At 44.7% G+C, this 14078-nt stretch overlaps 1 protein-coding gene across 2 annotated transcripts in view; it reads right to left on the reverse strand.

Annotated features, from left to right (window-relative positions):
* Nucleotides 1–14078, reverse strand: part of SV2A (synaptic vesicle glycoprotein 2A) — a 620870-nt gene that overhangs the window by 487343 nt on the left and 119449 nt on the right. For both annotated transcript variants that reach the window (XM_069950896.1, XM_069950897.1), the window contains exon 2: nt 9713–10550. In XM_069950896.1, the coding sequence (XP_069806997.1) occupies nt 9713–10295 (583 nt within the window). In that variant the 5' untranslated portion in view covers nt 10296–10550. The remainder of the gene's footprint in view (nt 1–9712; nt 10551–14078) is intronic.

The following is a 14078-nucleotide window of genomic DNA, read 5'->3' on the forward strand; positions in this document are numbered from 1 at the left end:
AATAAAATACAGGTTAATAATCCTCAAATCGCAGACACAGGATCCATCTCACAGGATTCATTTATTGAAGCCATCTTTGCCACCTTTTTTCCTGCCGCATACTTCCGGATAAACTACCAGCATAATATATTTTTTCATACCGATATACTTTCTCAACTAAATGTTCCCATTCCAGTATGGGAGGGGCTTTAGGCTTAGTCCAGTGTCTACAAGTGAATAGTTTAAAAAAACAGTATACCACATATGTTTTTCCCTAGTCCCAACATTCTCATTTTATAGACCAACCTTTAATGCGGTACATTATCAAATGCCTTTGAAAAGTCTAGATACACAATGTCCACAGCCTCCTCCAGGTGCAGGCTATAACTGACCTCCTCATAGAAGCTGATCAGATTAGTCTGGCAGGACCGATCCCTCAGAAACCCTGCTGGTGCTGTGTAATAAGATTTTTATTAAGATACTCTAGTATAGATTCGCTTTTTTCTCATCCCTCTCCAAGATTACACCCAGATTATTTTTGAGGGGACCAACATTTTCAGTCTTAACTCTCTTAATATATATAGCATGTACGATTAATTTGTCCAATGTTTACCAAGTCCCGTCATGTGCAATAGTCAGCGGTTCTGACATGTACAGTAGACTACTCCAGTATAATGCAATGGACTGGTCATCGGGTGTTTTATGCACAATAGAGTTAATGGTTCTGAAGACTCCGCAGTAGACTCCTCTTGTATGAAACGGCAGAGCAGTTATTAGACATGTGCTTCTTTGTTGCTGCTTACCCAGAAGTGTTCCTTTATTGGATGGACTGATACGCCTATGGTCCCCTTTCTCATGAGCGAGTTTCTCTATTGCCCACATATATAGGCTGACCAACTGGATTCTGTATTTACAGTCTCTAACAAGTATCAATATATTGTTTTAAATAGAAGCACTGCCTGAAGTTCTGGTCCTGGTCAAGAAATGCATTGCAGATGTACAAATAAATGTTTTATTAAAATGTCTAAGTCCAGTGCCTACCTCTGGATCATTTAAGGTTTGCAATACCTAGCAATTAACTCAATATTGCTTTGTGTAATAGGTTGTTGGTCTATAGCGTCTGACATGGCACATTCTTGTTTGTTGTCTGGCTAATGCCATTTTCAGTTCTTTAGTAGAGATGAGCGAACCGGGTTCTGGTTCGAGTCAATCCAAACCCGAAAGTTCGGCATTTGATTAGTGGTGGCTGCTGAACTTGGATAAATCTGGAAAACATGAATACAGCCAATGACTACATCCATGTTTTCCACATAGCCTTAGGGCTTTATCCAAGTTCAGCAGTCACCGCTAATCAAATGCCGAAAGTTTGGGTTCGGATCAACCCCGAGCATGCTCGAGGTTCACTCATATCTATTCTTTAGGATTATTCAACCAGGTTAATCCTGGCCTAGTGAGATCATCAACAAAGTATATAAAAAAAGGTGTAGTTTGGGCAACCTATATTTCACATGCCCTCCTCCTGATGATGCTCCTTGCGGAGTGAAACAAGTTGAGGGGCTAAATGATTATTGTGGTTATTCCAAACTAGTAATTTTTGCCAGATGAATAGCATCTGTGACTTGACATTACATAGCATGCTAGTAGTGTGGTGATTGTGTTTTTAAATTACATCCCCTATTTATAATTTTACCATAGTGAGCAAATAAAAGTTATTTTTTTTATCAGACGGCAGGATCATAGTGAGCTTTTTGGGCTTTCTGACCCTACTTTAGTGCAGTGGCCTTAATACATCTGTCACAGGACTATGAAATAGTTTTAGTAAATTTTGTGACTCACAGGTGAAGTCTAGAGATCAGCAAGTACTAAGATGCACGGGTGCTCATTATTCGAGTCAAATTTTTCCCAATAACGAACCTCAATAGGAGACTCAAGCATTTTTGCAGGGGACCAAAGTTCTGCACAGGGAAGGTTGCCTGAAAACCTGTAAACCTAAGAAAATGAAGGAAACACCACGAAAATAGACAGGAAACAGCAGGGGCAGCATGCATGGATGCCTCCTAGGCTGCCTAATCACACCATTATGCCAAATTCTGGCAACAGCCTGGTGGTGACCCTCAAGACAATTTTGGGCTGCAGTATAGTGACGAGCCTCCATAAAATCGTGTGTGAGAGCCTAGAGGTGACCCTTAGAAACGTCTGGTTTGAAAAAGCACGGTGATACACCCCTGAATGACAATCTGTTACTGAGATTGCAGGTGAACCCCCTAGAATTGTAGTCTGGCACACCTTGGTGGTGAACCCATAAATTACATAGTTTGACTGAGATTGCAGTTTACAGCATAGGGATGAACCCCAGAGGGGCTTGGTTAGACTGAGATAGCAGCTAAACCACCCAAAAATTTAGCCTGACACAGCATGGCGTTAACAACAGAGTGACCAAGTTAGTTGAGGTAGCAGGTGAACCACCCACAAATTCAGCCTTACACAGCATGGCGGTGACAACAGAGTGACCAACTTAGATGAGGTAGCAGGTGAACCACCCACAAATTTTGCCAGACACAGTATGACAGTGACAATAGATTGACCAAGTTCGACTAAGGTAGCAGATGAACCACCCAAAAATTTAGCCAGACACAGCATGGCGGTGACAATAGATTGACCAAGTTCAACTGAGGTAGCAGGCCAACTACCTAAAAATTTTGCCTGACACAGAATGGCGGTGACAACAGATTGATCAAGTTCAACTGAGGTAGAGGAGTCATCAATGAGATTTCAGTCAAAGGCCGTAGTTGACCCTCCTAAAAAATGTTGAACTGCGGTGAAATTCAGGCTTTATCCATTTTAATAAGCGTCAGCAGCCTGTCAGCACTTATCAGTGATGATGCCACCAGCTGCACTGAACACCCGCTCTGACAAGACGCTAGCGGCAGGGCAGGCCAGCACCTCCAAGGCATACAGCACCAGTTCGGGCCACGTGTTTTTGGGTGGTTCAGATGCTAACTCGGTCACTCTGTTGTCAACCCCATGCTGTGTCAGGCTACATTTTTTGGGTGGTTCAGCTGCTACCTCATCTAACTTGGTCACTCTGTTGTCACCACCTGGTGTGGCACAGGTTGCACACCACAGTCCGTAGGTCATCCTCACTTTCTTCAAAGAACCTCCAGACTTGTGAACATCCAGGCCTTGACATGTGAGCTTCACTCCGTGAAACAGTTGCTGATCTACTTGCTTTGGCCCTGCTTCTCACTCTGGCCACCCCATTGCCGATTCCAACCTGTTTTGGTGCTGCACCTGCCTCCCCCTCAGAAGCACTGTCTTGACTAGGCTTACCAACCCAGCTCTGGTCGATCACTTCCTCATCCACCACAATACAGTAGTAGAGACAGCACTTCCAAAGAATCCAAGTGAAGTTTATTGTAAACCAGCACTGGTGTACAATAAACTTTACTTGGATTCTTTGGAAGTGCTGTATCTACTACTGTATTGTGGATTCCCTGATGCCAACCTGGTCTGATTAGGTGAGGCGGGCACCCACACTTCTTTAATTTCACTTTTTCTGCTGCTTTTTTGCTTTGTGGATTCCTCATCCACCAGCTCTTCCTCCAATTCCTCACTCTGCTACCCCTCTTGGACTTACTGCCCTGAACACAACGTCAAAGTGTCCCATCATCCGACACCTCTTCACACACTACTTGCAAGTCCCCACTTATCACCCACAGACTGCGAAAGTTTAATATTTTGGGCATCGGGACAGAGCAACTGCTCAGGTTGCTGCTCAGCAGTGGTTTGTGACTCTGGGAAGGGTTCTGAAAAGAGTTCCTGGGAGTATGCTGAATCTGAATCTTTAATTTCCAGGCTGGAGGTTGAACTGGAGGAGCCACAGTTCCACTACCTTGGCTAGCGTGGGTGGACTGCGTGGAAGACTGGAGTGAATGTAACTGAGGGAACAAACTGATTCACTGGACAGGAGTAATTGTAACTGAGAGGACACACACATTCACTCCAATGCAGTGAATCAAACAGATACCACAAACGTATTCACTAGGCTGTTGTGAATAGTATGGAAGAGCACGCACCAATATTTGTCAAGCCTAAAATGTACTGCTAAAATGCTTTGATAACTAACAGACAGCACTCATCAGTATTAGGCAAGCCAAGAATATACCACTAAGGTGTTTAAAAAAAAAAACACCAGGATAGGTGTAGCTGCACTGCAGGTCCCAGCAAGCCAAGATGCAAAAATTAGTACTGGGAGGACTTTTGGTGTAGTCTTTGGAGTCTGTGTGTACCAGGTGCCGTATGTTTTAGAGCACCCGTTACTCTGGACACTGCACAGCCTGAATAGGTGTAGCTGCACTACAGGTCCCAGCAAGCCATGGCACAGCAGCAGCAAAAATGAGTGCTGACTTTCTAATCCCGTTAGGATCTCAAGCAAATGGGACTTCTTCCTATCTCATGTCACTAGCCTACCCGTTTCTTGGAGATGGAACAGGATGGGGTCGGATGCATTACCGTAATGCAGTACTCTGTTGCTAGGTTTTCTGTGACTCTATAACATGTGCGTTGTTCTTGTTACCTTTCGTTGTATAAGAAGACAATAAACATAAGTTTAAAAAAAAAATAGTGCTGAGAGGACTTTTGGTGTAGTCTATGAAGTCTGTGTGTACCAGGTACCAGGTGCTGTATGTTTAGGGCACCTTTTGAAATGAACACTGCACAGCCAGGATAGGTGTAGCTGCACTACAGATCCCAGCAAGCCATGGTACAGCAGCAGCAAAAATGAGTACTGAGAGGACTTTGGGCAATTTCTTTGGGGTCTATGTGGACCACATGCTGTCCCTTTTCTGGCACCAGTCGCTCTGCACAGCGTGCAGCCAAGATTGCGGTAGCTGCACTACAAGTCCCAGCCAGTAGCCATTAGGAGGCAAAAAAAATTTAGTTGTAGCCCTTAGAAGGACTGTTGGGTTCTTTGTGGATGATTCCTGCTTAACAGATACTATTTTCCCCACCCTAACACTCTCCCTGACAGACAGCAGCTCTCTCCCTAAGCTCCTCCAGCCTGCATCTGAAGCGAGCATTGCGGGACCTGATTCTCTTATGCCCAGGTCACGTGATCTGGCCAGCCAATCAGTGCTATTGACGCGTAGGGGTTCCCACGTGATGCTAGGAGGTCCCAAAGCCTCCCCTGCATGTTGATTGGCTGAGAAAACACCACCAAACATGCAGGAAGAGGACGACGCCATTTCCTCGAGTATCGCGAATCAAGTTCCGACGAGTATGTTCGCTCATCTCTACTGTCCACCAATACTCCCAGGTCCTTTTCAGAAGCAGTTTTACCCAGTGTTATATTTTTATTTAGCACATAACTGTACCTATTATTTCTTCTACCCAAATGTATAACCTAATGTAATGTATAAATGTATATCCACATTAAACTTCATTTACCATTTCTTTTTAAATAATAATACATTTTATTTTACACTTTGCAAATATATAATAAAAAAAAGCACTTTTGCTTAAACAAGCATAATAAAAGTTAACAGACTCTACATTACATCCGTATCAATGTAAATAAACAACGCAAATATTTTTAGTCACAACTTAATTTATCATTTCTCCGCCCAAGCCTCCAGCTTCTCCAGATCCCTCCCTTATATGATATTATCCTTATCTGTGGTGATTACTTTACCCAGTTTAGTATCCTCTACAAAAATGGAGAATCTACTCTGTAGCCCATCTACAAGGTCATTAATAAAAAAAAATATTAAAAAGAAGTGGACCCAACCCCTGTGGCACCCCACTAGTTACTTAAACCCATCAAAGACCACCCTCTGTTTTCTATCACTCAGTTACTTACCCATCTGCATATGTTTTCCCCTAGTCCCAGCATCCTCATTTTATAGACCAACCTTTCATGTGGCACAGTATTAAATGCCTTTGAAAAGTCCAGATACACAACGTATCTCTGGTGTTGAGGTAAACAAAACTTATAGACCCCTGTACCAGGCATGGCTTGAGAAGAACTAACAAACAGTACTGCGGATTTGGGGGTAGTGTTTTGGCGATACAGATTCACTTTAAATTCCTCTTCAACCTCTTTGCTATCTTTCCCCCTAGAACCCCCTAGAGCCCCTTCCCCATTCAGGTGCAGCCCGCGCCTACCATGCCTGCGCTACTGGTCACACAGCTCCTAACTTGCAGATATACTGATTAACAGCTCCCCATTCAAGGATGTACTGGCGATACAGCTTCTAACTCACAGATGTACTGGGCCCACAACTTCCAAGTCATGGGTGTACTGGCCTTACAGCTCTTAAGTCACAGATTTACTGGGCCCACAACTCCTAACACAAAGATGTATGGGTCCCACAGCAACTTTGTGCCCTAAAAATGACATTTATTAAAAATTTTCATGCCTATCTGTCCCTGCCTAGCTGCAGCATCCTCTCCCTACTCTATTCAGCATCCAAATGGGGTCACATGTCCTGCCTGTCCAATCAAAGCCATGCCTATATTGGGTATGGCTGTGTTTGCTATGCAATGCAAACAATAATAAAGTTTGCTGATTGGCTGCTCAGAAGCCTTTTAACAAACTTTATTAACAGTACAAACGTGTCAAATTCCGTGTTCGGGTCCAGATACCTGAACACTCGGATTCTGGCACAGACCTTTTAAGGGGACAGTTTAAGGGTACGTGCACACTACAGAATCTGTGCGGATCACTTGCCGCAGATTTTGTCGCTCACAGTCCGACACAGTGCCCGGATTGCATAGTGTGCAAACCCTAAGGGTCCTATTCCATGGGCCGATGGGGGTCCGATCAGCGATGTAAACGAGGGTCGATCTGCTAGATTGGCGCTCGTTTACTGGGCCTATTCCACGGCCCCGATGATTGTTAAGCGAGGGCTACAGGGACCTCGTTACCGAAGTCCTTGCAGCCCTTGCACCATACATTACCTGTCTGGGCTGCAGGTCTTCTCCTTCTCCCAGGGTCCCGCGCCACAGCAGCTTCGGAGCGGGGCTGTCTGAACTGACAGACCGCTCAGCCAATCACTGGCAGCGGCGGTCCCGGACAGTGATTGGCTGAGCGCTCTGTCAGTTCAGACAGCCCCACCCTGAAGCTGCTGCACGCGGGACCCCGGGAGAAGGAGAAGACCTGCAGCCCGGACAAGTAATGTATGGTGCTGCTGAAATCGTCGGTCGCTATTCCACCGTGGCGATGCGCTGGTGGCGAACGATGATTTTAGGTCTGAACCTAAATGAACAATCAGCCGATGACACGATCATCGGCTGATCGTTCTCTCTATTCCACTGAGCGATAATTGGCCGAATTGGGCCGATTCGGCCGATTATCGCTCTGATTCGGCAGATTATCGCTCCTTGGAATAGGCCCCTAAGTCTGCTTATCACTAGACATGGCCGTAACTAATATATCAAAGAACAGCTTTAGAACTGAGATGTGAAAAACTAGAACCTGCAGAGGATGGGACATCTCTTCTATCTATCTCTACATATCTTTAAATAGCAATAGAGCTAAAGTTTTTGCTGTGATGTCATCATGGGTGTTCTATGGCTGAAAAAAAAAACATAACTTTCCTGACTGATCGCAGGGTTTTCCCTTCTGGGTTTAAAAAATAAAAAGAAGAATGGATTGAGAAAGTGGCTTGTAATGGAGATTTCTGACTATTCTGATCAATGAATTTCCCTGCCTAAGATTTGTGGATCTCTAAGGCAGGATTTGAATTCCTTACAGAATTACTATAACTTTAGAGATTTAAACTAAAGATAAAGATATATTTTTCATAGCGTAGTGTCCCAGCACAGGTGTGCCACTAAGTCTCTTATGCACCACTTGCTAAAATTCTCATAGTGGGATAGGAAAGTTGAAGTGTTTGTTTTTCCCACTAGGTGTCACCACTGTATTTTCTGTATGTCTTATACCATGCACAGCAGAAGGAAGCAATGGATTAATTGTTTGAGTCATATGTTTGTTTTCATCCTGTCACAGATCCAGATCTGTTTTGCCTCTTTTTCTGCTATATCACCTCTTCTTGCTCTTTTGCACACACAGCCCCACTAATTAAGGGAGTTTAGGTCGCCCCTATAAAAAGAGTGGGAGTCAGGAGTCTCTGTAGTCAGGAGTTGGAGAGAGAGACACACACAGAGACAGTTCCCGCTGCAGTGAAGCCAGGGACCATCTCAGGCCAGAACCCTTGACCAAGAGACTTACTTGATTTCTTATTAAAGTAACCTCAGCTATTATGCAGTGCTAGACCCCTCGGGAGGAAGGATGTCCTATGGAAATAACCTTGTCCACACCAGGGATACTCTCTACATGACACAGGGCAGCATACCTGAACTACAGTAGGTACTGATCCCAGTAGGACAAAGCTGCAGTTAAAACCTACGTATCCTATTGTAACACACAGCTATTCTGGGAAACCGTGGGAATTCTCCTCAACCCAGCGCAGGGACCTTGCACTACCCAAGCAGGACTGGTCAACTGACACTATAGGGTGTCATCTGGATGTAGTATCAGGCACAGACCATAAATAGGGAATGTTGTTTTCAAATCTCACCGGCTCCGGTGCTGAGAGTTGTGGCAGGTCCCCGGCTATCACTGATTGCCGGGACCCGCTGCGGATGACACGGGCGCAGCTCCTGTGCCTGTGTCATCCTGGATCGTAAACTAACGTCGCTGCAGCATCAAACATAGGCTGCAACGATGTTAATTTACTGTGGAGCGGCGTGAGGAGTGAGGAGGTTAAGCAACTTACCGCAAAACTACTTTTTAGTCAGTGACCAACATCTTAACCACATCATACGAGACCTCATCCACCACCAGCTTGGAAACTGCTATTTACAGAATATATATCTGAAAATACCCTACTGTGTGTACCGCACTGATTTGCGATCTACATTAGTGACATAGGGCATTAAGGACACAGCACATAATAATAAGTCCACACTGTTCCCTGATGAACCCTTGAACATCATATGGAAGAAACGCGTCGGAAATGGAATTCATTGTCCTGAAAAACCCTCTTATTCACCTCTGAGTGTGCCAACTAATTATGATTGTATTGATAGATCACATGCATGTGTGATCTCCATTTCACCAGAGAGGAAAACTGCACCCTTTCTAAATATTCTTTGTTCCCTACTTTCTAGACACTATCCCTTGTGACGGTCTATAAGTGTAGGGATACTCCCCATCTGGTCAAGGGATGCCTCACCCAGTGGTCTCTTGCTTTTGGTTAGGTAGGGTGTAATAGGGCTACCTCCCTGACATCATCCTAGTATATACCTCAAAAATCAGCGACTTCTATTGCTTTCATACTTTGATAATCAGTGACTCTGACTATTCTCACTTGGTAAATCACTGACTTGTATGCCTTTCTCTTGCACCAATAAACCATTTTATTTGCATATCTGGTGTCCACCACAATAGTCATTTTTTACGTATTTTCTTGTATAGACTTGTAGGGACTAACACCCTATCTTTATTGTCAGTATCTCGGACTCCAGTAATTTCTCTATGTATAGGGTATAGAAGTCTCTACCAGGTGCAATATTTTGATAAATCTGGTGCAGTTTTCACCATTTTTGTTATTTTTGCATCTTACAAACTACTAAAAACTAATTGTATATAATTGATTCATTAACAGTACAGTAACAGACCATGCAATATTCCATCCAACATTATCTAAACATGGTAGTAAAATAGACTTACCCAGCATGCCTTTGTTTGAGTCAGATAAACACATGTCCTTCTCTGCACTTGGTAAGACGAACCCGACTACAAAAATTTCTACCCCATCAGCCATGAGAGCAAGTCCCAGTACAAAATAGAGAGTCCATTGAAATTTTCCATGTCCACATTCTTGAAGGATCATTTCATACTGCTGGGCCAGTTCTTCCTCATCCTTCTTTCTCTGCCCTTCTAAATCTTCAAAATCTTTAAATTCTGCTACAAGCTGCTGGTTATCAATGAGGAGATCTCCTTTCATTGAGTCTGCTCTGGGGATACCTTGATACTCCCCTTCATATATCTCATCATCTTCATCATGGCCTTCAGTGGCATCACTAGAGCCCCCTTCATCATCATTTAGAGGGTCACCACGGTAGTACCCATCTTGTGGTTGGTAATTGTCATCATCATCTTCTTCAAACCTAGTATAAGAACGTTTGGTATACTCATCTTGCATCTTATCTACACCTTTTCCGACCTTCTTTGCCGCATGTCTTTTAACCTCCTTCGCAATGTCTTTGGCCCCTCGTATAAAAGCAGTCCGATCTCTGAATGCTTCATCCATGGTGAGTGCTAAAAGTTTTACTAGACTATTACTAAAATGGGGAAACTACCAATGTTCTTCTTTCAGAGCTTTTAACCTCCCTGTGATGTGATGGTTTAGCACTCTGCAGGGTGGACAGGTCCTCTTAAGAGGCTGTCGCTGAAGCTAAGAGCATTAAAAATAATTGGAAAGGCAGCGTATTCAAAGATTTAGGGTCTCATATATCCTCATCCTTCTTCACAATGTGAAATTCTTGTGAAGAAAACCTTTTACCTCCTGCAAAAAAAAGTAAAACATATATTAGTACACTCGGAACAGCGACAATTTGTCCTAGAGAGATATTACAATTATAGGGGTCCCTCAATATGCAATATTAGGCTATGTTCACATATGTGCACATTGCAACAACGGTCGTGATTATTACAAAAATATATGTTACCTTGCCGTCTATGGGATCCCAGGCTGGAGCGTATACACATAGTGTACGCTCCAGCCGGGATCCCTAGCGGCGCCGCAAACAACTGACAAGTCAGTTTTCTGCAGCTGCTATTCATTGAATAGCACACTGTGGAGCGAGCGGCTCTGGCCGCTTGCTCCATTGTGTTCTGTGGGGAGTTATGATGCAGGCGCGCATGGATGCGCCTACATCAGAACTCTGTGAGACTACAGATCATCCGGCCGGTACTGCAGTATCGGCTGGGATGTTCTTTTCAGAGACTGGCCGTTCAGTGACCCGGCCCTGGTCTCTTACTTAGTATGAACATAGCCTTAAAGGGGTAATGCAGTAAACAACACACATTACAAAGTTATACAACTTTGTAATTTATGTTATGGTAGTGAATGGCCCCCTTCCCCGTGTCCGCCTCCCCATCCCCCCCCCCCCCCCCCCCCCCCCCGGAAGTGTAGTGCACTATACATACCTGATTTGTGTCGACCCCGGCCGCCATCTTGGGGACCGCACCAGCCCTCCTTCATGCCCCTCTGCCGTGTCATCAGCTGCTCAGCCACGATTGGCTGAGCATAACTAAGTTCAGTCAATCACGGCTGAGCAGCTGATGACGCGTCCCTCATGCCGGCCCCCCTCTGCCGCGTCATCAGCTGCTCAGCCGCAATTTGCTGAGCTTAGTTATGCTCAGCCAATCGCGGCTGAGCAGCTGATGACGCGGCAGATGGGGGCCGGCATGACAGACCGCTGCAGTGGTTCGGCCGGCCTCCCGAAGATTACATCATTGTCACAAGATGGCGGCTGGGGGTTGACACGAATCAGGTGAGTATAATGCACCACACTTCCAGGTTTAGCGTGGGTATAGCTGTTGTAATGTGTGTTATTTTGTGAATAATTGCTTAGCGCCGCACTACCCCTTTAATTAGCTATGTTAATTAATTCTGGAAGGACCATTGTATGTTGAGACCAAAACTCTATGGAAGACTTGTAATTAGTTCCAAAGCCCCCAAAATATTATTCCAAAAAGAGACAAAAAATGGAGATTTAAAATAAAATAGGCAGATAACTAGTACCGTGGCTAAAGCAAGTCCTTACATACAACAGTCCGAAAGAACTACTGGAAGCTGTGAATAACCTTATATGTAGAAGAATGGACTGTTTTCAGGGTACAGACCACAAAGGGTCCCAGAAAAATAAAATAAAGCTGCCCTCTCCTGGTGCCCAAAGGAGCAGCCTTGCACAAGTAAAAAGCAGTACAGGACATGTAGTAACACACTGTACTGTGCATACACTTAAGTAATTTTGAGGTTTTAGCAGTAAATGGCCAGTTTTACAGTACAGAAAGGAACATTATGTTGAACATTTATCAAAGTTGCGCCCTGGCGTACGCCAGAGAGAAGGCTCTGATTCGCCACCTCTCCCTGGCGTACGCCAGCCGTATCTCCCGCTCACACAATGGGTGTACAGGGGGCCCAACAAGGTGGGAAGGAGGTTAACATAAATTTATATGGTTTAACATATAATTTACACCGGCTCAGGAAGGCGGAGCCTAATGTAAGATCGCTGTATGTTGAAAATATTGTAACCTGAGGCCATTGTAAGTTGAGGGACCACTGTGTATATGGGTGAAACAGACGTAAAAACCACCGTAAATACGATTATTTTTAAGACTAGTAAAAGGAAACTGGGGCACACATTGGTACAGGATGAAAATAATAGTGCCACACAGATGGTATCCTGGTTCAAATCTAACACTTCATAACGATTTAAATAACTTTAATAAATAAAATTCATTGTGATATGCAGTACAGTTATGCCCTTTGGCCCTATGGAGGCAATATAGCCACATCCTATTTAACTAATCATCTGCCTACGCTCCCATCTGCTTCTCTGGCTCCCAGGGCACTGGCATCCTGCTCAGCCGATCAGTGCACTGTCCTGCCGCAACACATTGATTGGCTTAGAGGGACGTCAAGGACCCAGGAGCTGGAGAACCAGATGGGAGCACAGGCAGGTAATGTATTGTTTAAAGGTCCAGCAGATGATTAGTAAAGTAGGATGTGGCTACATTTGGCTGCAAAAGTGCCGAGACATAGGGCATAACTGTACTGCATATCGCAGCAAATTTCGTTGCGAGACTCGCAGTGTGAAATCCGCTGCGAATGCGGTATGTGTGAAAGCAGTCTTTTTATCTCAAGTGTGGGACATAGAGTCTGTCACTTTAGGACCCATGATGTACCTGTACACCAGTAGGTTCAGTGGCTCTATGAAGTGAGCTCATGAGCAGAGCTAGCTTTATAAAGCATAGGGACTGTACTGTGGGATACATTCCTGTAGGTGTATAAACACAAGTTTGCTGTGTGTTGCACAGATGAACGGTAAGGGGAGTGGTTGCTAATTAAGAGTTTATAAAATGCATCTGTGTGCAGACTGCCAGTGATCCATGTTTGACAATGCAGTTCAATGTACATCTTGTGCAATGTATGCAACCCTTGAACAAATGTTTAAGGGTGCATACTGTTGTGTGAGATGTGTGCATGTTGCTGGTTTAGAAGCCCAGATTTTGGATCTAAAGGAGCAGCTGGCAAGATTGAGAGTGCCAAACTGGAAAGTCTCACAGAACACGCACTCACAGGGGCAGATGGGGGAGAAGGTGACAGTATGGAGGTGCAGGGGGATGAGGCAGCTAGTTGTGTGGGGTAGAGGGAAGAGTGCCAGGGAGACTAGTCCTGATCTGGCATACCCCAAGTTTTCCAAGTCAGCGGATAAAGTAAAGTGTTAGTTCAGGAGTGTCATTGCTGCAACAGGCCCCTGGAAGCCAAGGGGGTGTCTGCTCCAGTAAGGTGGGGAATAGGAGTGTATGGCAGGCCAGACAGGTACTGGTAGTGGGGGACTCAATTATTAGGGGGCCAGACAGGGCAATCTGTCACAAAGAACAAGATGGTTGAACCGTGTGTTTCCTACCTGGCACTCAAGTCTGTACGTTGCAGATCGATTGACAGATTTCTGGGAGGGGCTGGCGAAGACCCACTAGTCATGGTGCACATTGGCAGCAATGATAAAGTTAGAGGTAGGTGGAAGGTCCTTTACCCCTTTACGTCATACGCCTATATACGTTCCTGCTGCACATACCCCGATCGGCCCTGCACACATTACTGTCCCCAGACCTAGAAATGGCAGGCAAGTGTGGCCCCGCAGCTGCCTGTCATTAACCCCTTAAATGCCACGATGCACAGCGATCGCTGCGTTTAAGGTAGTCAGTGAAAGGACAAGGACCAGCTGTAACACAGCATTCATCAGCATATGCAAGGCCCTAAGGGACTTATATATGCAATACAAAATGTGTAAAAATAAAAATA

Source organism: Dendropsophus ebraccatus, chromosome 13, assembly GCF_027789765.1.
Source record: "Dendropsophus ebraccatus isolate aDenEbr1 chromosome 13, aDenEbr1.pat, whole genome shotgun sequence".
NCBI classification, from domain to species: Eukaryota; Metazoa; Chordata; class Amphibia; order Anura; family Hylidae; genus Dendropsophus; species Dendropsophus ebraccatus.